The sequence below is a fragment of the Callospermophilus lateralis genome, chromosome 15 (genome assembly GCF_048772815.1).
Source record: "Callospermophilus lateralis isolate mCalLat2 chromosome 15, mCalLat2.hap1, whole genome shotgun sequence".
NCBI classification, from domain to species: Eukaryota; Metazoa; Chordata; class Mammalia; order Rodentia; family Sciuridae; genus Callospermophilus; species Callospermophilus lateralis.
The window spans coordinates 38,867,029-38,889,435 of NC_135319.1; the positions used below are offsets into that span (position 1 = coordinate 38,867,029).

At 30.8% G+C, this 22,407-nt stretch overlaps 1 protein-coding gene across 1 annotated transcript in view; it reads right to left on the minus strand.

Moving 5' to 3' along the window:
• Nucleotides 1-22,407, minus strand: part of Ctnna3 (catenin alpha 3) — a 1,643,966-nt gene that overhangs the window by 110,714 nt on the left and 1,510,845 nt on the right. Inside the window, exon 15 of the mRNA XM_076834267.1 lies at nt 5,683-5,864. Coding sequence (XP_076690382.1) covers nt 5,683-5,864 — 182 coding nt within the window. The remainder of the gene's footprint in view (nt 1-5,682; nt 5,865-22,407) is intronic.

The following is a 22,407-nucleotide window of genomic DNA, read 5'->3' on the forward strand; positions in this document are numbered from 1 at the left end:
TATAATTTATGTAATTATTGTATTTTTCATATTCACTCGACATTTTCTTTTTTATTCTTTTTTCCCATTTTCTAACTTAATTTATCCTCTCTATTTTGATTTCTTCTTCTGATGTGGAAAGTTTATTCTACTGGCTCCAATTTTCATTACTGTAAAGATTCCTTAGATATTTTAAAATGTGTTACATAATTTTCTATGCAGCAGAGTATTAATTTTTAAAAAATCTTTTCTGTATATAAGAAGAGCAAATCATTTCACCTTTCATCTCCAACCTTCATAATTTCCCTGTGTAGTGACATCACTGCAAATAGTCTCATTTTTTATCACTACTATCATTTTGCCAAGTTTTATTTGGATATACCAAGATATTTTCTGACTTATTTGTTCATCATAACTCTAGGCTTTTCCAAGGGTCTCAGTTACAGCTCCCTAACTAGTGTCTCTAATGCCATATGGGAGTTAAAATTAATATCTTAGTGTTCTACATAGGGATCTACATATGTATCCACAAACAAGTAAACAAAAAAAGAGTGAGTTTCAACAGTTGATGAAAAAGTTTACCTATTTTTTTTTTTTTTGGAAATTGATTGTTTTTTTTCCTGGTTCCTTCTAAATTCAAGTGGTTTATTTTTAATTTCTTAATTTATTCAACTAGTATTTATTAAATATATATTCAGCATATACAGATTCCACATACTTATACATATTCTGTACACTTATACATATAAGTATACTTAGATTCCACATACTTATACATATTCTATACACTTATACATATAAGTGTACTTATACATATTATACATACTTAAACTTATACATACTGTGTACACACACACATATGCTATTGCAAGTTGTAAGAATAAAACAATAAATAAGACAAATTATACATAACTTATGTTCTGTTATGGATATGAAAGCATAAAATATATAAATAAATTAACTAGATAATCTAAGAAGTGATAACTGCTAAAAGGCAAGTAAAATATGATTTTGCCATATAAGGAGACTAGTTGTAGGAAGATTTTTGTGCTGAATAGACAAGAATGATATCTGTAATTATGAGCTCATTATTCAAACTGAGACTAGAAAAAACAGCATGTAAACCCATGTAGGCTTATCTTTATATCCGACATTTTTTATATTAATTTTTAGTTTTAGGTGGGTACAATATCTTTATTTTATTTTTATGTGGTGCTGAGGATCAATCCCAGTGCCCCACACATGCTAGTCGAGCACTCTAACACTTGAGCCAAAAAACCAGCCCTGTCATGTGGTTTTTTTTTTAATTGTTTCTTTTCCTTCCATTGTTATGCTCTGTATCATCTTTGACTATAGTTTTTATCCCCCTTTAAACAATTCATTCTATCCCTATCCATTTCTTCTTTCTCTTCAACCTTGAATATATTCCCTCCAACATTCAGAAATCTCAAAAACCTGTCCTGATCATTTGCCTCCTTTAAGTTACTGCTTTAAGTATATTTTCTCTGGTTCCTATTCTTTGTTCATTTCTCTTAAGGCTTTTTTTTTCCTCAAATCATGATTTATTGAAGCTACTAAGACAAAAGTCAACAACAATTGAGAATTGCCCAAACTAGAATCTATTCAATTATCATATTAAGGTCTCTAGGGTAAAACTAGTCATTGACAACTCACTGAAATTCTCTTAAGTGTGGTCCAGGATCCTTTTTTGTTTGCTGTACTTTATTTTATTTTTTTTTATCACTCCAGTGTTCTTTATTTATGCAATTTTGTTTTCTCTGCCAATACTTCTGTTTTCTCTTGGCTTTGTTCTTTAATGTTTTTCCCTCTTGCTCTGGTCCCTGTGCATAAATACATCTAGTATAATTGTTTTTACTACCCCATGATGAGAAAGCTAAAGAGGCTCTCACTTCAGGTTTCTTTCCTTGATATACTATTTTCCAAATAGAGTTATGAATACTTTACACTACGTGAAAATTCATTTTCACGTAGTGTAAAGTATTGGAAATACATTTTCTTCTTTTGTGTATCTAGGTTAATTATATCAATGGAACAACAACAAAAATGTTATTAATCTTTACTTCAGAATCAACCTATATATTATGTATGAATGATTTAATTAAAATTATTAAGAATATAAATCTCACCAATCTTAGAAATATAAGAAGAAGTGAAGAGAATTTGTGTTGTAAATGAGACATAGAATATCAGGTAGAAGGCAGAAGAAAGGGTAAAGGTGAACATTTCATCATACATAATGGGAAGTTTCATCATAACTAATAAATATCAAATTAAATTATTAATAAAATAATTTCAAGGATCACATATACAATAAAAAACATGAAGGTACCAAACAATCAAGAATTCGAAGGAGGGGAGAAACAAGTATAAAAAGCCATTTAAGTGATCTAAATCATGACCTGTAGAAAAAGTCAGTAATTATATGTAAGAGCAAAAAGTACATCGAATTTTTCTACCATTTTACTTCTTTTTCTCTGATCATTTTCTTCTTAATCTCACAGTCATTCTCTTTATTTCATGGTTATTTCTGATTTTCTTTAATGTCATTTATTAACTTTTTTGAGTTTATTTCCTTTTGAACATTTGGTCACTTTTTTGATTCTTTTACTCTTTATCTTTTTTCATTTTTTCTTTCTTTTTTCCCCACATTTTTGTTGTTATTGTTAGTAATAGTGGTTAATTCTAATTCCCCCAAAAGATTTATCAAATCATTGTTTCCCGTTTTTGGTTAATTTCTCTTGATTTTCATGTTCTGAGTCTAGATTTAGAGACATCAAATATATATGCATATAATGCCAATTATTTACTTTTTGAAATTTATTTCAGTTAGAGGCATAATAGTATACTTTTACTTTTTCTGTTTTTTATTTGTTTTTAGAGGGAGGGGTTTCATCAGCTGAACTGTTTTGATTCCCACTTTATCTTCTTACAATAACATTGCATATAGTGAGTATTGGGCATGGTTTCTACTCAAAGAACATTCTCTTTCTTCAGTATTATGAAGTACACTTTTTTTGTAATGGATAATGCTCTTAATAATGGTGATAGAGGAGGAAAAGTGGCATCTTCTATAATTCTCTTTTATTTCTCTGGGATCCTTGCTATTTTTCAAAACCTGGAATACTTCTAGTGCTACCTCTCCAAGATTTTCTTTTCCATCAAAAGTGAAAATGATCTAAAGCTCCCAATTCTAAACCCACTGAATTTTCATCTCTTCCCTCTAATCAGTGTTATAAAATGCCAAGTCCCAGACCTGTGTTCAGAAGTTTTTCACTTAATATCAGGTGTTCTTGTTTTGATTCAATTTTTTCTGTGCTATATCTATTGTTTTTTTTACAAATCTCTTATCCATGGAATGTTTTAATCATCATAGTTTCTGCCCTCTAGAAACACAGGGTCATGACAATGGCAGAGTACCAGCATTAACTATTAGAATTTGTTATATATATCACATAAGATAATTTAAAACTTACACTATTCTCTGTATCTCAGAAAGTTTGAATGCTGGCTTCATATAATGTTTTTTGTGCTCTAATATGCTCTTAACTTTCAGTAAAGTTTGTATGGTGTGATTTAATTTATACAATAGTCATTATCCTTGAGCCAGTATAAAACTTCATTTTTAAAAAAATGAATACATATTTATCACATAATATCAATACATTTTTAAAGTAATAGAGCAATTAAAACAGAAAATGTAATTAAATTATCCAAAATCCACCTACTAAAACATGATTTTTATTTAATACCATTGAGTATAATTTTATTAATTTTATTTCCTATATAAAGGCATATTTATACCTATGTTTCATATATATATATATATAATCTATGCATTTATATTTGAGAAAATTAGGGATGCAAACAGAAAGAGAAAAGCAAACATAAAGAGAGTCAGAGAGAGACCAAGAGATTGTTCAGATCTTTGCAAAAACTGAAGCATAGGTCAAAACTGAATTATTCTGTATATGAAAAAGAATGAGAGGACATTTGGCAGCTATAGAACTATGGTTGAAAAAAAAGTGTAAAGACTTTAAGAAGGAAAAATATAAACTGATATCTCAAAGGACTTCTTTATGAAATTCTATGTATATTAACATTATATATTTATATATAATATTTAAAAAGTTATATATATAACTTTCCAATTAAATGTGCAGGGAAATCTCTTCACTGCCATTATTTTTGAAAAGTGTATTTTCTTTCAAGGGACTACAAGTAGGTTTGAGTTCTGTCATAAATAATTTGGGTCACATACAAAACAAAGAAGAAACACTCATAGGAAAACAGCCATATATACATATTATACTAAAAAATTAGATTAGACTACTTTTTCGCTTTTCATTAAAAACATTTTTAAAATATCTTGGCTTTATTTTCAGTGGATTCTTTCTCATATAGCAACACATCATTAATTTAAACAGCCCAATTTTCCTAATATTTTGAATAATTCTGCAGTTATTCTTATACTACTATATCTTACTTCAGATTATTTATTTGGGATAGAATCTCTGAAGTACATATAGATTACAACATAAATGATGCTGATATAAACTGTTTACAAAGGATTTTAGTTCATATATATTGCTAAATTACGTGTATACTACTTCAGGCTTTTGCTACCACACTCTGTACCTTGCCTATTTTCAAAGTTTTCCAATTTTTTTAATCTAAAAATTATTTGATATTAAATGTTAAGGCTAAATATTTTTCAAATATTTATTAGTCATATCTTTTATGGGTGAAAAATCGGTGAATTATGTAATTATATTTCATCCTGGATTCGGAAATTCATTTCTTATTTTTAATACTAGTAGTCTTTATATATAAGTGACATCACACATTTTTATTCTTTCTTGCAAATACTTACCAAGTTATCTACTTAAATTTTAATATTGTTTAGGAAGTTTTATTGGTACTTAGAATGTTAAAATAGTTCAATTTAATAATTCTTTATGAATTCTTTCTTTGTAATGCTTAGAAACTTTAACTGAATCTTAATATCAAATACTTTGTGTATATTTTCTCTATTAATTATGATTTTAATTTTAGATTTAGTCCATTATTCCATCTTAAAGCAATTGTCGTGTATAGTATATGGTAATATAAATGGACAGATTTCTATTTGCACTAGGTCTGCTGCAGGGTATTCTATTCTGTGACTTTTATAGTAACTCTAAGACTACTTAAGTAAATTTCTGTAATTTTGTATACTTTAGTAATTGATTGGGCTTGCACTATATAGTTCACTTCTCATTTATTAGCTCTATGAAATGCCATTTTATAATTATAACCAACATTTTATTTCTCTGGAATGCAACAAAACATATGATTCTTTCTCTGATATCATTAAGTCACTGTACTTTTAAATATATCTAGTTACTATCTCAGCAGCAAAAGATACCACTAATCCTGATGTTATGCTGGGAAGATCTCTGAGGAATCCAAAAGTGACAGAGTATAAAGTGGTATTTAAATTCTTTGTCAGTTTATGAGAAACTCTGCCATATTTACTTTTCACAACCTCTAGAATTACACACCCTCAACTTTGTTTTTTATATTATTTATATTTTCACTATCACTCAATTTTGGCATCTTCCACTCAGAGAAATTTGAAGTTTCAGTAATGTGACAAATGTTTCTACCCATTAGCAATATTATATATAATTTCAACATAATTACCTCGTGAAGTCTGTCATCTCCATCATGATCATACACATCTTCTTGGCGAGAACAATGATATCATTGCTTGTATCATCCCATATTTCAATTTCAGCATCAAGCTTACTTTTTACTTTCTTGAAATCAGCAACTTGCTCAGCAATCTTTTCCTTTTCCGCCTCAGGAAGTTGAGTCATTTTTGCCTAAAACGTGATAATTAGATTTAAAATCATTCCACTATGAAGAAAGCATTTTAGAAAAAATTGGTTATTATAGGGTATTCACACAACCTAGTCATTTAAAGTCAGAGACACTCAGATTTTAAGTCATTTAGCCAAAACTTTCTTGGTTTATTTTTTCAAAGAAGAAATCTATTAAGTAATAATTATTTGCTCTAGGACAATGATATATATATATATATGAATTCTAATGTATGTCTTGATGTCTGGCAAATTTAAATGAATTCTAATGTATGTCTTGATGTCTGGCAAATTTAAATCTTCCTTAAAATAAATCTGGAAATTTCTAATTTCTACTGGTGTCAAAATTTTAAGTTAATTCAAATGTAATGTCATGCATCATATTTGTTAGAATATATTCTAATTACACTAATGATACATTTCATAAGGTAGAAACATAACAGAACTTAACCTGTAATCAGACTATGTCTGTCTCTGAACATCTATATATAAGTATAGCTAGATAAATTTTATAGGACAATTGAATATAAATTAGTAAATAATAACTGTATAAATTATGTGTATAAAAATGAGCACATAGGTAAAATCATAAGGATGTCTGTATATTTTGTACATATAAATATATTCAGGTGTGTGTGTATATATATGAATATATATATATATACATACATATATATATATGTATATATATATATATATATATATATATATATATATATATATACATACATACATATATGTGTGTGTGTGTGTTTGTGTGTGTACACAGACCATTATATGAAAAGAATAAAAACACTATGGGCAAGATTTATTAATGTAGCCCTCCCAAATTTGTATACTGCCTACTGAGATATTATTATCCTTTGCAGAGTAAACTTACTCTGTTTAGCATGACATCATTTTTTGGATATGTTGTATTCTTAATGTATGCAAACTGCATCTTCCTTTTGCAATTTGGAATGTAGGATAGGTAAAAAATAAATCTATATTACTAAATTACCATATTTAAAATCTCATCACCTAGAACATTACTTTTTGTCAAATAAAAAAGAATCCTGCCAGATATGGTAGTGCAGACCTGTTATCCCAGTGGCTCAGGTAACTGAAGTTAGGAGGATTGCAAGTTCAAAGCTACCCTTGGCAACTTAGCGAGACCCTAAGCAACTAAATGAGAACGTATTTCAAAATTTAAAAAGGACTGGGGATGTGGCTTAGTAGTTAAGTGTCCCTGCATTAAATTCCTGCTACTAATAAAATAAAATTAAATTAAATTTTTAAAAACTCTTGAAGTATAAATGATCTGATAATATGAAGAACATAAAACTTCATGAGACTGTCCATGCAATTATATCATCAAAAAGGAATGTCAGGGCTGGACATGTAGCTCAGTAGTATGAAGCTTGCCTAATTTGTGCAAGACCCTGTGTTCAATAACCAGCACCAAAAACTAGCAAACAAAAAGGAATTTTAGATATATTATTGTAGTATAATGAATGTACAGAGTTCTAAGGAGGAACATTTTGAAAATGATGAATCATGTTAGTAGAACTTGTTTATTAAATGATTCACATCTTCATATTTTAGATGCTGGTGTTTCAGACACCTACAGATGGAAAAATAAGGAGAAATCACAAAAAAACCTTTGCAATACTCTGGATACTAGGTAAAATATAATGAAAACATACTTTATGGAATCAATAGTATGCAATGGCAAAAGAGCTTACCTATATGAACGAAAGGAATTAAAAGCATAGTCAATGAAAAATTTAAACAATAAAGATCAAAATCAGTATCAATTGTCATTTATTATCAATTTATTATGAGCCTAACATAGGGTCTAAAATAACTTAATGTCTATGAAAATCTCAGGATTAATTAATCATGCCTTAATTCTAACATAAGCCTTTTCCTTTAAATTTCTTACCTTAATGTTTAAGACATATTAAATGCTCCATAAATGATAACTCGTTTGTTCAATAGGAAAATTGTCAAAATATATTTACATGCCTAGCACTTAAATTTGTTTTCATTTTATTATTTGTTTTTCTTTGAAGAATCAAAATAAGCTTCATGAGACACAGTTTTTGATTAATGAGCTTTACAAGATCTCTTCTTTAGCATCTGAAAGTACTTGGTGCTGTTTTCTCACAGGAAATGTGCCCTATGCAACGTGTTAAAAGAACAGTAACTTTTACTACCGCTGGCATATGGCAAGGCACATAAATGAAGACACAGCTCAGTACTTTCAAAATCAAAAGTAATATGCAAGCATGTTAAGTAAATTATAAGCTATCAACCCATTAAACTACCTCCAATGTAGAAATGAGTTTTCCTCCATCTTGACTACTGGTCATTATCATTTTCTGCATTCTCATATAAAGTGTTCAAACATTCAAAAATACCTAGCTATGGAGAGCTGGGCTATTTTGCACTCTAAGGAATAATAAATCTGTAATGCTAAATCTAATAAATAATTTTGAGGTATACAATGGCATATTATGGAAAATAATTCACTAGTTTCATAATAAAGTAAAAACTACTCAAGAAGAGGTCTGGTTAAGTATATTTAAAGTTCTGTTCCTTGGGATGCCACTGATTTCCTATATGACCTTGAGGAAGTCACTTAATCCTCCTGTCTAAGTTTCCCCAGATACAAAATGACAATAATTGCAAGTGCTACCTACGGGCCATGTAGGGAGCAGAGTTGATTATTGGATAACATTGAGACTGACCCTGTCACGGACAGGGAACTCATTGGTTGCACTCCATTTCCTTAATAACATTCCAACTCACTTGGTGAATTACAATCAGTAGACTTTTATCTCTGATAGATAAGGGTCAAAAGTTGGGCAGTAGTTTGTGAAATTAAAAGTTCTAGAGAATTCTAGTCTTTTTTTTTTTTTTTTTACTGGGGAACAACAACAATGAAACATTAAATTACTGACACCTTTACTGAAGGTTTTAAGTGTTTCCATGAATAATTTATTAAGTGCTATCAATCAATTTCAATCACTTAGAAATTTTCAAAATAAGACATAAGACATAAGATATAGCTCAGGGGCTGGGGATGTGGCTCAAGCGGTAGCGCGCTCGCCTGGCATGCGTGCGGCCTGGGTTCCATCCTCAGCACCACATACAAACAAAGATGTTGTGTCTGCTGAATACTAAAAAATAAATATTAAAAATTCTCTCTCTCTCTCTCTCTCTCTCTCTCTCTCTCTCTCTCTCTCTCTCTCTCTTAAAAAAAAAGATATAGCTCAGTAGTCAAGTGCTCCTGAATTTAATCACCCCCAAAAAAATTCATTTAAAAATTTGTTTAAAAAACCCCCCTTTATTTATGCCATTATGATAAGGGCATATTTTGTTACTTTCATTGTGTCTATCTCCTTCTATGTCCATTTTTACTTTCCAAGTTCTCACCTTAATTTCCTCTATGATTCTCAATCCCTTTGCCTTGTTATTGCTTAATTTACCTTTCTGAATTTGATGGAAATGGCCAATTCTTCAGCTACAATGTTCATCCATGTCTTTTACCAAATAAAGAATATCAAATCCTCAAACATAACTATTATATAATCTTACAGTAGAAAATTCATACGGAAAAATGACCAAAACATAAATATATAGTTGGAACTATTTTCACAAACTGAGCAAATCCTAACACCCAAATCAAGAAAAAAAAAGGTAAAAAGATAATTCGCAAAAAAATGAACCTCCTTCTCTCTTCTTTCAGTTAAGTATATCCTAAGAATAATAATTACCTTGATTTCCAAAACTAAGGATTTTCTGATATTTGCAACCTTATAAAACTGGGGTCATAGCACATGTACTCTTGTATGTTCCCTTCTATGTTCATCATTTATATATTTGATATGCAACTCTACTGTTGCATGAGCAATAAGAATAAGCAGGATATAACTATACACAACAGTATACTGCCATACAGTATAGTTAGATTCTACTTATCCTTATGACTCTATGCAGATTTTTTTATGCTACAGAATATAACATATATCTGGATGTATTTTATTTTCTATAAATGATCTTGTGGAAACTATTACATTTTGGCTATTATGAACAGTACAAATTCCTGGACTGTATGGGTGTATTTCTCTTGAATCTATACTTAGGAGTAGAATTACAATGTCCCAGGGATTACCATAGATTTTTATCTCTGCCAGTTTTTAAATCTCATTTTGTTTTACTCTGTTCCAACTAAACTAAAATGTTGGCTAATGCTGGTAAATTTCTTGAGATACAGCCTGTTAATTAATTTGCGCATCTTTTTCCCTTTCTTTCATCTCTGTCGGTTCAAATCCTGTACTTAAAGGCCAAATTCGTACAGTATGCATCCCTTTCTTCATTTCCAGCTGTGTGTAATTAGTTTTTTAAAAGTTTCAGAACATGTCATCCATTACTTCTTCCAGGCATTCATGTTGTCTTCTCATGTAGTCTAATCACTTGTGAAAACATATTCATAACTTGCAGGAGAAAAGGTCTCTGAAAGGAGAATTATCAACTTTATTGTATTTTTTTGTATTCTTCCCCCAAAATATGCGGTTCCTGAAATCATGGACATAATACATGACAGATGTGTGTTTGTGGTTATTAATAGAAATAGTTAAGAACTAAAGAAAAATAGTGTTTGGGACTGAGAATTTTATAGCAATGATCTTGCATTTTCTCTACGCTGCATAAATGTTAAGCTTCTATTTCTATGAGAATATCATATTCATTTCTCTATGCATTTTCCCATCCACTTTCATATTTGGGTCTTTATTATTTCCCCAAGACTATATTAATATACTTCTGATGCTTTTCACCTTCTTTTATTCTGCCTTTTGGTTTCATTCTATTCATTATGACTGTATAAAATTTTGGTATGCTAAATGATTTTCATTACTTCTTAAAAAAGATAAAAAGAAGAAAAAATGTGGCATAATAGAAAAAATGTAGAAATTATCATCATTCAGACCTCCATCCAACTTCCAATTCTGACAAGCCTGAGTTATGTAGCAAGTAACTTAACCACCTGGAACCCGTTTCATTGTATATTAAATTATAGTGAATTTGTATAGAGGTTTTGTGAAAACTAGAGTTATGTCTATAAATAAAATTGCCTGGAATATATTAAGGATTTTTGTAAATGGTACTTATGATCGATATAAATATAAATGCCTAACCTGGCCTTCAAAAATGTCCACAATACTGGGGGAAAGGGGTAGCTCATATATATCCTGGGGCTACCTCAGAGAGCCTAGGCAAGAACCAAATGATATATTCTGAGAAAATGAAGTCCATAATCAATCAATTCTATAGAAAATTAGATCATTGTGTCACCTCATTCTCAAAAGCTCCCAAATCCAAGTCACTTATTTTGCAAATAAGGTAAATGACTTTTAAAACATTATCCAACTGGTCAGCAGCAAATTTGATGTTTAAATCCATGTGTGTCCATTAAATTTTTCTGATTTCCTTAAGTACAACATTTTTCATAAAAACTTAATCATATAATTTTGCTATTTTCCCTATGCATTAAATTGGATGAAACAGAAATAGTATTGTGCTAAAAAGAAATTCACAATTACTATTTTATAATTTTATGAATTTTAGGAAATTCCTCATTAATTCATATGACTTATGAGTGGGCACATACAATATGACATATAAAATTGAATGTTTTATAAATTTTAAAAATACATGCATAATGTGTGTGCATTTTGGAGAAATATTTCTAAGATGATAATTCATGTTCTTACCTCCAGATTTCCTCAAATTTAATAGTGGTCTTTATGTGTCTTTTTAAATAACCCTAAAGGCATTTGGGAAAGGCATGTTTTAATATATAAAAAGCATAAATAATAGCACATTTTAGAAAATTTGAAGTGCTGATAGCAAAAACTCAACCTAATTTAAAATTTAGAATAAATGAATAAAAAGGTTTATGTATCGAAATATTAAGTATACCAAATTGTTATTTCAAAAGTATTCCTGGAGTCCTTTAAGAAAATTGTGCTATGATATTTTTAAAAAGACTTTAAGAGATTGAAACTGGATTTGGCTTTAATGTATATTTTTATGTTTTAATGTATTACCACTAAATCAGATTTATAATTATATTAGCTTTAATGAATTCTCAGTTTCCTCATCTTTCACAAAATGACACTTTTAACACACAGTGGTTAATACTCAAAAATAATGCTTTTAGTTTTAAAACTTTAAAGGCTTCAGGAACTGAATCAAAACAAAGGGTTAACTATTAAATTAATGAATTACCTATGTCCTAATGGTAAAAATAAAGGTAATTAAGATTTATCATGCTTCACACATATCAGTCATTCTAGTAGGCATTTTTGAAAAATTATCCCATTTAAATAATAATAGTATAAAATAGATATTACTAACATTCACATGTCTCAACTATGGAAGTTAATTTCCTGTAGACACATGCATGTCTCCTATAAATGATGAAATCCCTCTCCAAAGTTTATCATTGACATTGAAAATAGTGATATTATATTTGTGAACTCAGTTTGTATCTAGGTTTTAAAAATAAATAAATAAAAGGTGTAAGACACATTTGGGAAACAAGTAGACAGACTGAATAACAGGAGGTAATTGTAAATTTCATTCAGTACCATAATCATATTGCAGATATATAAGAGAATGTCCATTACTTTTTGCTAGGACTGCTGAAATATTTGGGAATAAAATGCTATGATGTTTGAAATTTCTTTGAGATGATTAAAAAATATAAAATATTTTTATACCTACCCTAAACAGGAGGTTTGCTATGCTTTGTCTTCCAAAACTATCATAACAAGCCTCAATGATTACTCTGACTTTTAGATATAATTATTTAAAATTATTTATTTCATATACACATTTTATTACCTTGTATCACAGTCTTGGTGAGTTTTATTAACATGAGTCAGTTTTTTTAAAGACTGATCAATTACTAACATTCACATGTCTCAACCATGGAAGTTAATTTCATATAGACACATGCATGTCTCCTATAAATGATGAAATCCCTCTCCAATGTTTATCATTGACATTGAAAATAGTGATATTGTATTTGTGAACTCAGTTTGTATCTAGGTTTTACAACTTAGGGGTACTAACACTACTCACTTTGTTCTTCCAACAAAGCAAGGACCAGTTCCAGTTCCTCAATGACATCAAGTACAACAAGCTCATAAGACTGTACTTGAGCTGTCAGCTCTTTTCACACCTGATTCCTACTTTTGTCATTTACCAAAAGGCATGCTCTATCTTTGAGGCATTCTATTTTAATTTAGACCAGAATTAGTTATTAAACAGTTGTTATTATACCCTCTCTGGTAGATCTATATGGTACCCTAAATTCAACCTTGTAGAACCAAAAGGAGTGTATGTAATCTGTTTTCCACAAGAAGACCTTCAGTTATGTAAAAGCAACCATCAGATGCTATTAATCATAGTCTTCCAACTATTTTATTTATTCCTTCACATATTCCCTTTTTTGTAAAACTGTTAATTCTAGACACTTTTTCAAATGCATATTTTCCAGATGATCAGCATGAGGGGTTTCCTTTGGTGGCACCATACTGAATCATAAAATTAATTCCAGAATTATGTATACCACTCTAGATGAATTCTGACCAGTCAAGACAATAATAGACTTTTTGCAAGACACTATGCTTTTACTATTCAAAAGCCCAAAATTGTGCTAGAAATTTTACAACATTCCTGTCCACTATTTATTCATACTTAACACTCCAGATATTATAAAAATCTTATAAAAATAAACTATAGCTAAGCCATATCTAAATGCCTGTATATTGAATTTTTAACTCTAAATGTTACAAAGATTTAGACGAATTCAAATTCAATATCATTGTTTTCCTTGGATCATTATTACAGGATATTGATATACTTTTGTTTTTTAATGCTGCCCAAAATGACAACATATAAATCCATGAACAATTCAATAAATATATATTAAAAAGATGGTAAGGAACTCAAGCACCGAGATCTAGAAGCTCATTTGTTTTATTCACCTGTGTGACTCTAAGATGTGATTCAGAGTCTATTCACTTTTTTTTGCATGCAAATAAGTTTAGTTACCTGGATTCCATGCCCCAGTTTAGAATAAATTGACTGGAAGTAGACAGGAGGTGTGCTAATCTGACCATAAGGATGGAAAAGAAAATCAAAGAGGAGGTAGACCGCTCATAAAATGGAGACTTGTTCGCTTATAAATAATCTTTCCTGCTTGTTTCAGGACATCTTCATTCTAACATTGTATTACAGCATAGTACTGTTATGTTTGGTCATAATAATGATGAGTCATCTGCAGCATCACTACCCAACATTTACTAGTGCCTACTTCACAGTAGTTATATAGCACCTATCTTGCTCCCTGGGAGTTTAAAATATCCCTGTGTTAAAGAGATCAAATTATATTTAGAACTTTGTTTGGAGCTGGAAGGTAAAGATACGTGGAATACACCTTTAAAACTCTTTCCAGAAGACATTTTAAAAAATTTATCTTAAAAAAATATAAATAATGCACCTCTACAATAGGTATAAATTGAGAAAGTATTTTCTAATATTTCCATATTTTTTTCTCATAGTTTACAATCAATATAATCTTATAGAACATATACATGCATTCATTGTATTTCTGGATATAAATATAGTTAAGAGATTGCTCTTCCCATAGTTCATAGGAATCTTAATTTCATTCTAACACAACTTTGGATAAAACAATGACTTGAGAAATATAGATATAAAATTTTAAATACTCATGGTATTTGTCAATAAATTATGGGTATGTATATATTTTTAAGATTGATTATAGCACCATGATTAATGATCCATATAAATGCATGCTGATCATAGCCCCCTTTACTTAAAAGCAGGTTTAATATTTACATACAAGGATTGTGCAAAATCTATACTCTTATATTCTTATTAATATAGATTACTTAATGCTCAAAGAAAAATAAACATTTTTTGCATAATATATGACCTATTTATCATTATTTTAGATTTCAAAACAGGTAAAAGAAAAAATCTTATATCAATTTGGAAATTCAACAAATATTTCTTTGCAATTCCTTTATTGGGTATTTTCACATGTTTCTGTTTACTTGTGATCTGAGACCCAAAGTTAGCTGAATTTCCCATATTTTGAAATTTAAATAAATATGACTCAAACTCCTTATCTTACATTCTTTGAGAATTTCAGATTAACTCAAGAAATTTATACATTTCAGAGGTTTTATGCTCTCATAGGCCATCTTTCTTCTCTGAATTTTTGCCCTTACTTATGCATTGCTTTTATTTGAAGCTAATCTTCTGTGATGTCCCTTCACACTCTGTTATAGTGATACAGCATTCTAAAATTCTTAAAAAATCATCCATGTATGTAACTTATCAATATGGAAATATATGAAAATATTTAAAGGTAACAGGGATTTTACAAAGTGGAATAGAAATGACTTAAACTTGCTATGTCTCTGATTTTACCTAAGGATGTACAAAATGGGGTAGAAGGTACATGGCCTCCACACTTAATAAAATACGAAAGATCTACAATCATGGCTTATTCCTTAAAATTGATTAGAGGTGTCAAAGAATAGTCACACTAAACAAGTTAGCCATCCAAGGTTAAGACTATTGACATAGGGAATGATATTGAACTCAACTCTGTTGAAACAAAAGTTCAGAGAGTTTTTAAGTACTGAGGTGAGCTAGTGGAAAAGAAAGTATCTGAGGACATTAGTAGAAGTTTGGTTCATGTGATTAGACTATTAATGTGTTTACTAATAGGTGTTTTTTGCTTTTATTTTTTAATTTAGGCTCCCGATTTTCCACAAGATTAGAAATAAAAGCCAAATTTTTCTTTTCTTTTTTAAGGTGGCCCTATCTTTCTTGATAATTATGTTTCAAAGGGATGACTCCATAAGAAAGATACTCCTTGTGAAATTGGCTAAAAGTTGGAAAAATTTACATCTCCAAGGCACAGAGAAAAGTCTCTCAATGTAATTTCTCTAAAGTAAATGCTCTGAGAAAAAGGAAGAGAGAGGTCTAGAGTCAGGGAGAATCTTATGTAAAGTTTTGTTAGACAACCAAAACCTTCATCAAATGATAAAGACAACATTGTCAGAAATGAGACCCAAGAACATCATGAATATCCTGTTTTGATGGACTGAGGATAACATAGTAGTTCTGTGATATTTTTTCCAAAAATCCACAAATTTTAAATCATGATAAACCAAACTGAATTCAGGGGTATTTGATAAGCTATTCAATCTATCCTGTTTGAAAGTATCAAAGTCATGAAAAGGAATACGGAGGAACTGATAAAGTCTAGAGGAATCTAGATGTAACTACTACATAAAATTTTGTTGGATTCTGAACTGAATCCTAGAACAGAATAAGAACATTAGTTGAAAACTGATGACATTTATATAACAAAAAGTCTGTAGTTTAGTTAGAAGTATAGTGCCAATGTTCATTTCTTAGTTTTGTTATATAGATACTGGTAATTCAGGTTAAATTCAGGGAAAACTGGGTGAAAAGCATGTGGAAAAAAAAAACTCGGTGATTTTTTTTCTTCTTTTAGTAATTCTAAAATTATTTCAAAATTTAAACAATGTAAAATATATCTTAACATTCAAATGTACTTCCATAAATACAGAATAATTTATATCTTGGCAGCTCCATTTTGAAAGTCTCCAACTTCCCATCTTTTTATCTGGCCCCTTCTATCCTTTCCTCTTTTCTCTGTGTGTTCTGCGAGTCCTGCTTTATCTGCAATTTCACTTCTGCAGTTTCAGTTAACCATGATTAGTTTCAACCTGAAATTACTACGTGAAAATTTTCAGAAATAAACAATAAACAATTCATAAGTTTTAGTGTGAATACCATTCTGAATCGTTTGATGAAATTTCATACTGTCCAGCTCCAAAATGCCCAGAGTATAAATCATCCTTTTATCCAGGGTATCCACTACTGTTGGTCACTTAGTAGCCATTTTGGTTCAGATGGGTGGTATCATGATGTTTGCAGCCTTATTTAACCTGTATTTAGTAATGGCTTTAAAACAGAAGAGTAATGATAGATGCTGGCAATTTTATTACACCATGTTATTATAATTGTTGGTAATCTCTTATTACATTTAGTTTATAAATTAAGCTTTATTATAGGTATTTGTATATAGGAAACAGCATAGGGCCCACTACTAGATGTACTTTCCAATATCTACTAGAATTCATGAAACGTATGATAAGGAGGAGTGTTGGGAGCTGCCACATAGGAGATGAACACTACCCTTAGCCTTGAACAGTGGAGGTATGGAACTGGCTTCCTGCCAATGGAAGCAGGTGGATCTCACCTCTGCTCTGCACTGCAGAGGAATGAAGCTCTGGGAGTGGCCATCACCCAATGAGACTGGCTGCATGATCCTGAAGCCTAATCCCTTGCCTCATTTTGGGTTGAACTTCCAGAAATGTCTTTCCCTCAATAAATAGGCATGCTCACTCTCTTTCCAATGGACCCTTAAGGTCAAGAACCATCCTGATTCCTGTAAGCAAAAGATATTTCTGTGTGTTGTGTGCTTCCTTCGCCATTTTCTTAGTTATTGATGTAGCCAGCTCTTGTGAACACAGCTCAGGTCACCAGCCTGGCTAGCTTTCGATGGAGGGAGCTATTGTATTTTCTAAGCAAACTTCATAAACATTATCTTATATCTATTCATCCACCAGAGTCTTTTGAAACTGTATGTTTTATTTTTCTGAAAAGAGTTTCTTCCCTAAAGGAAAGTATTAAACTGTTAAAAACAATAACAACTATATATATAGATATAGTTTCTCCTCCTCAAATATATATATATATATATATATATATATATATATATATATATATATATATATTTGTTATTGTTTTATTTTTTCTCCTTACTAGAGCTCTAGTGAGGAAGTAAAAAGGAGCAAAACCATAAATAAACAAAAGCCATCATCATCCTAAGATCATAGATAACTACCAAAGCAAATGAAAATGTTTGCTTGTAAAATGAGAAGCTGTTCAAGTCCACCTAATTTGGTAACAACAGGATTTCTTAAAGAAAATTCTGAGGTATTTTAATACTTGAATTTAATCATCAAATGACCAGCAACTTGTGACTTAGAAGGTGCAAATATATTCTAAAACTATAATGAAATAAAATATATTCAAGATTGTCCCTGCTAAGAAAACTTCATAGGGGTAAGGTAGCTGGAGGAAGTATTCTATGAGATACTCTTTCTCAGAATATCTCCCTTTTGAGCATTTTTCCTAATTATCACTGCCACCACCTCCTTGGTTTCACTTGAAAATCAAAGGGCTTCTGCATAATTCCTACCTAATATCTTGCTTTCTTGTGTAGGAAAGTAAAATTTCTCCCAACAACCTGTCTCTAGCTAATAGAAGACTGGACTATGTGTAACAATATTAGAAAAACATTTAATATATTTAAAAAAACAGGTGCATGGGGCTGGGAATGTGGCTCAAGCAGTAGCGCGCTCGCCTGGCATGTGTGTGGCCCGGGTTCGATCCTTAGCACCACATACAAACAAAGATGTTGTGTCCGCCAAAAACTAAAAAATAAATATTAAAAATTCTCTCTCTCTCTCTCTCTCTCTCTCTCTCTCTCTCTCTCAAAAAAAACAAAAAAACAAAAAAAAAAAAACAAAACAAAACAAAAAAACAGGTGCAGACTAATATACTCTTGGTCAAGTGTCATCAAAGATTTGGCCTGTTGTGTCACACTGGTTATTTTATTTTCCACCCTTGTTATACTATGCCAGTTACTGTAAAGTAGGACCAATTTTAATACCCACGTAGGCACTCAAATGAACTGCATTGTGTCCCAAACATAACTGTAGGTGTTATGGTTTGGATAGGACATGCTCTCCAGAAGCTCCTAAATTAATCCAGGAAGGTGTAGGAAGTGAAATGACTGGATTGTCAGAGCTATACCCTAATCAATCAATCCTAGTTTGAATGGACTAAATGGTACCTAATGGTACCATAGCTGGAGGAGGTGGGTCATTAGAGTTGTTCCCTGGAAAGTTTTATCTTCCTGAGGGTCTCTTACCCTCCCTCTCTCTGCTTCCTGATCCCACCGTAAGTTAAAGCTAAGTAGGTTTACTCTGCTGGACCCTTCCCCCATAATGTGCTGCCTCATCTTGGAACCAGAGGCATTAAGTAGCTGTCTATAGACTGGGAACTCTGAAACTGTGAGCCCCAAACAAACTTTTTCTCCTCCTCAAATTGTTTTTGTAGGTTGATTTGATTGCAGTGATAAAAACAGCTGACTAACACATTAGGTAACCAATCCAACACAGAATAGGACTTTTTTATTGCTTCCTGAGTACCCACTTCTTCAAACCATTGACATTAACAATGCTACTGAGTCTTCACAAGAGAACAAATAAACATACAAAATGTAGTTTTCAAGGTTTGAAAAGCCTGTCAGAAAATTATGTAAAAGTATATGAAATGCTATACAATATTAGAATATTCCCACAATAATGGGTTTTCTATCCTAATTATATTAAATTTAAATGCTCGCATAATTGGCAATACCTTGAAACTTGCCTAACACAATGGAATATTATTCAGCTATAAAAAAGAATGACTTTTGAAATTTGCCAGAAAATTGATGGATCCAAAGACTATTATGTTAAGTGACATAAGCCAATCACAAAAAAAACAAAAGTCAGATTTTCCCTCTGATATATGGATACTAACACACAACAAGGAGCAGGGAGGGGAAGAATACAGTGCAATAGATTGGACAAAGGGGAATGAAGGGAAGGGAGCAGGGAAAGGAATGGGAAAAACAGTAGAATGATGCTGACATAACTTTCCTATGTACATATATAAATACACCACAGTGAATCTCTAGTTCAACCACAAGACTGGGATCCTAATTAGAATAAGATGTAATCCATGTTTATATAAATAAGTCAACTCTACTGGCATGTATAACTAAAAAGAACAATTTAAAAAAAATTAAAAAGATAAAATACTAAAAAAACTGAATATGACTTCCAAAATTCCAGATAACCTAAAAAATGCAGACATGCATATTAAGTAAATCAATATAATTGGCAGTACGGGTGGTATCTACATTGATTTTTCTAAATAAGTATTTTCTTCAACAGGATTTTTGAATTAAGGAAAAAGAATATTCTTTAAAAAAAGGCCTCATCTGAAATAGTTTCATTTGTACATACACTGCACATTTCTATTTTCTCTAAACTTTCTTAAGTTAAAGATTAATTTAATAATTTTCCAAGTGAGTTGTAATCTATTTTCCCAGAGGTAGGTTCATATACTTAACAAAATTATAATTGTTAAGGGTGATTTATAAGATGCAAGTTTGAATGGCATATTTCAATATTATATATGCCATTTATTTATTTGTTTATTTATTTATTGTGAGATGTAATAATCCTTGGGATCTTATAAGACAGGAGAACATTAGGACAGTAATTAGAAATTTATTCCCAGAGGCCAAGATATCATGGATTCTTCTCACAAGATAAACAACATTCAGCATTCTTCTAGGAGGAAGTGATACAGACCTCCTTGTGTTGTTCATGAGAATTCAAAAAATGAGGTATATATGAAGCCCAAGATAGAAGAACTTGCAGAGAATTCTGTCAAACAAGAACATCTCTGTTGGAATACAGGATTTAGCTTTAGAATATTTCATAGCACCATGGATACAAGAGCTTAAAAGATTTACCAAACAAGAATGAGATGATATATTTATTTTCAAACTTTATGGTTATGTTTTTATTTAGAATTATTAACACAATGTTTATGTTAGTGAGAAATAAATATTTGGGGAAAATAAAGGAGAAAGGGGAAGATGCATAAAGGGACAGGAAGAGGAAATATGATGCAACTGAGAAGGTAGTGGACTAGAAACCAAGAATTGGCATTGGTTAATAAAATTTAACCAGGTGTCATCCAATCACTTGGACCAGAGAAAGTCTCAAAATACAGTTCAAATGCACATAGAAAAGATTACAGTTTGTCTCTGCAGTGAGTTACCAGTATAGTATATTTAGAATATTTTCCTTATTTATAGCATAACATTATAGTTTTATACTTTCTTTTGTGATTTTTTCTTTAGCAATCAAAAAAAGTTGAAAGACACAATGAGGGAGTGTCTCTAGAGAGTCATAAGGTTTATATTCTGTTCTGAGAAATAAAAGTTCACAAAAAATAGAAGCTTAAGTAATATATATGTATGCTTATAAACTGATTGTAACAGTCAAAGAAAGAGCTCAAGATTTGATATATACTGAAATTTACTTATTTCTGTATTACATCTCAATTAAAAGATATTTATTCTGTATGCAATGCAGGTAATTATATGTGCACACACACACACACACACACACACACACTGGGATACAGGGGATACAGGGGATTGAACCCAGGGGTTCTTTACCACTGAGTTACATCCCCTGACCTATTTATTTAGAGAAAGGGTCTTGCTAAATTGTTGAGGCTAGTTTTTAATCTGAGATCCTCCATCCTAAACCTCCTGACTTGTTGGGATTATATGCATGTGATACTGTGCCTTGCTCCTTAATTCCTTTTTTATTTAGTTCCTTAAAAATTACTTAACATGGGTTTAATTTACCTTCCATATGTGTGAGTTCCACATTAGCAGATTCAAGAAACCATGGATCAATGGTATTAATCAAATAAAATTACATCTGTATTAAATATGCAAGGCTCTTTTTTAATGTTATTATTTCCTAAACAATATGGTACAGCAACAATTTGTGTGGCATTTAAATTGTATTAGGGGCAGCAGAATGCAACAGACACCAGAATGGCAATATGTAAATCAATGGTTGTGCAACTGATGTGATTCTGCAATCTGTATATGGGGTAAAAATGGGAGTTCATATCCCACTTGAATCAAAGTGTGAAATATGATATATCAAGAACTATGTAATGTTTTGAACAACCAACAATAAAAAAAATAGAAATAGAAAAAAAAGAACTATGTAATGTTTTGAACAACCTACAATAAAAATTAATTAAAAAAAAAGAAAACCAAAAAAAAAAAATAAATTGTATTAGGTATTTTAAGTAATCTAGAGATAATTTAAAGTATGTAGAAGGATGTATGTACATGATATGCAAATACAATGCTTTAATTAATTAATTAATTTAGGTATAAGGGATTGAACCCAGGGGCCCTCAACCACTGAGAAACATCCCCAGCCCTTTCCATATTTTTTAGAGATAGGGTCTCGCTGAGTCACTTAGGGCCTCACTAAGTTGCTGAGGCTAGCTTTGAACTTGCAATCCTCCTGCCTCAGCCTTTCTAACTGCTGGGATTACAGGTGTGCACTACTTCATCCAGCTACAATACCATTTTAGGTAAGAGCCTTGAACATCCACAAACTTTGCTATTCACAGGAGTCGTGCAACTAATCCCCCAGAAGTCCTATGGACAACTATATTTAAAATCTGGCACAAT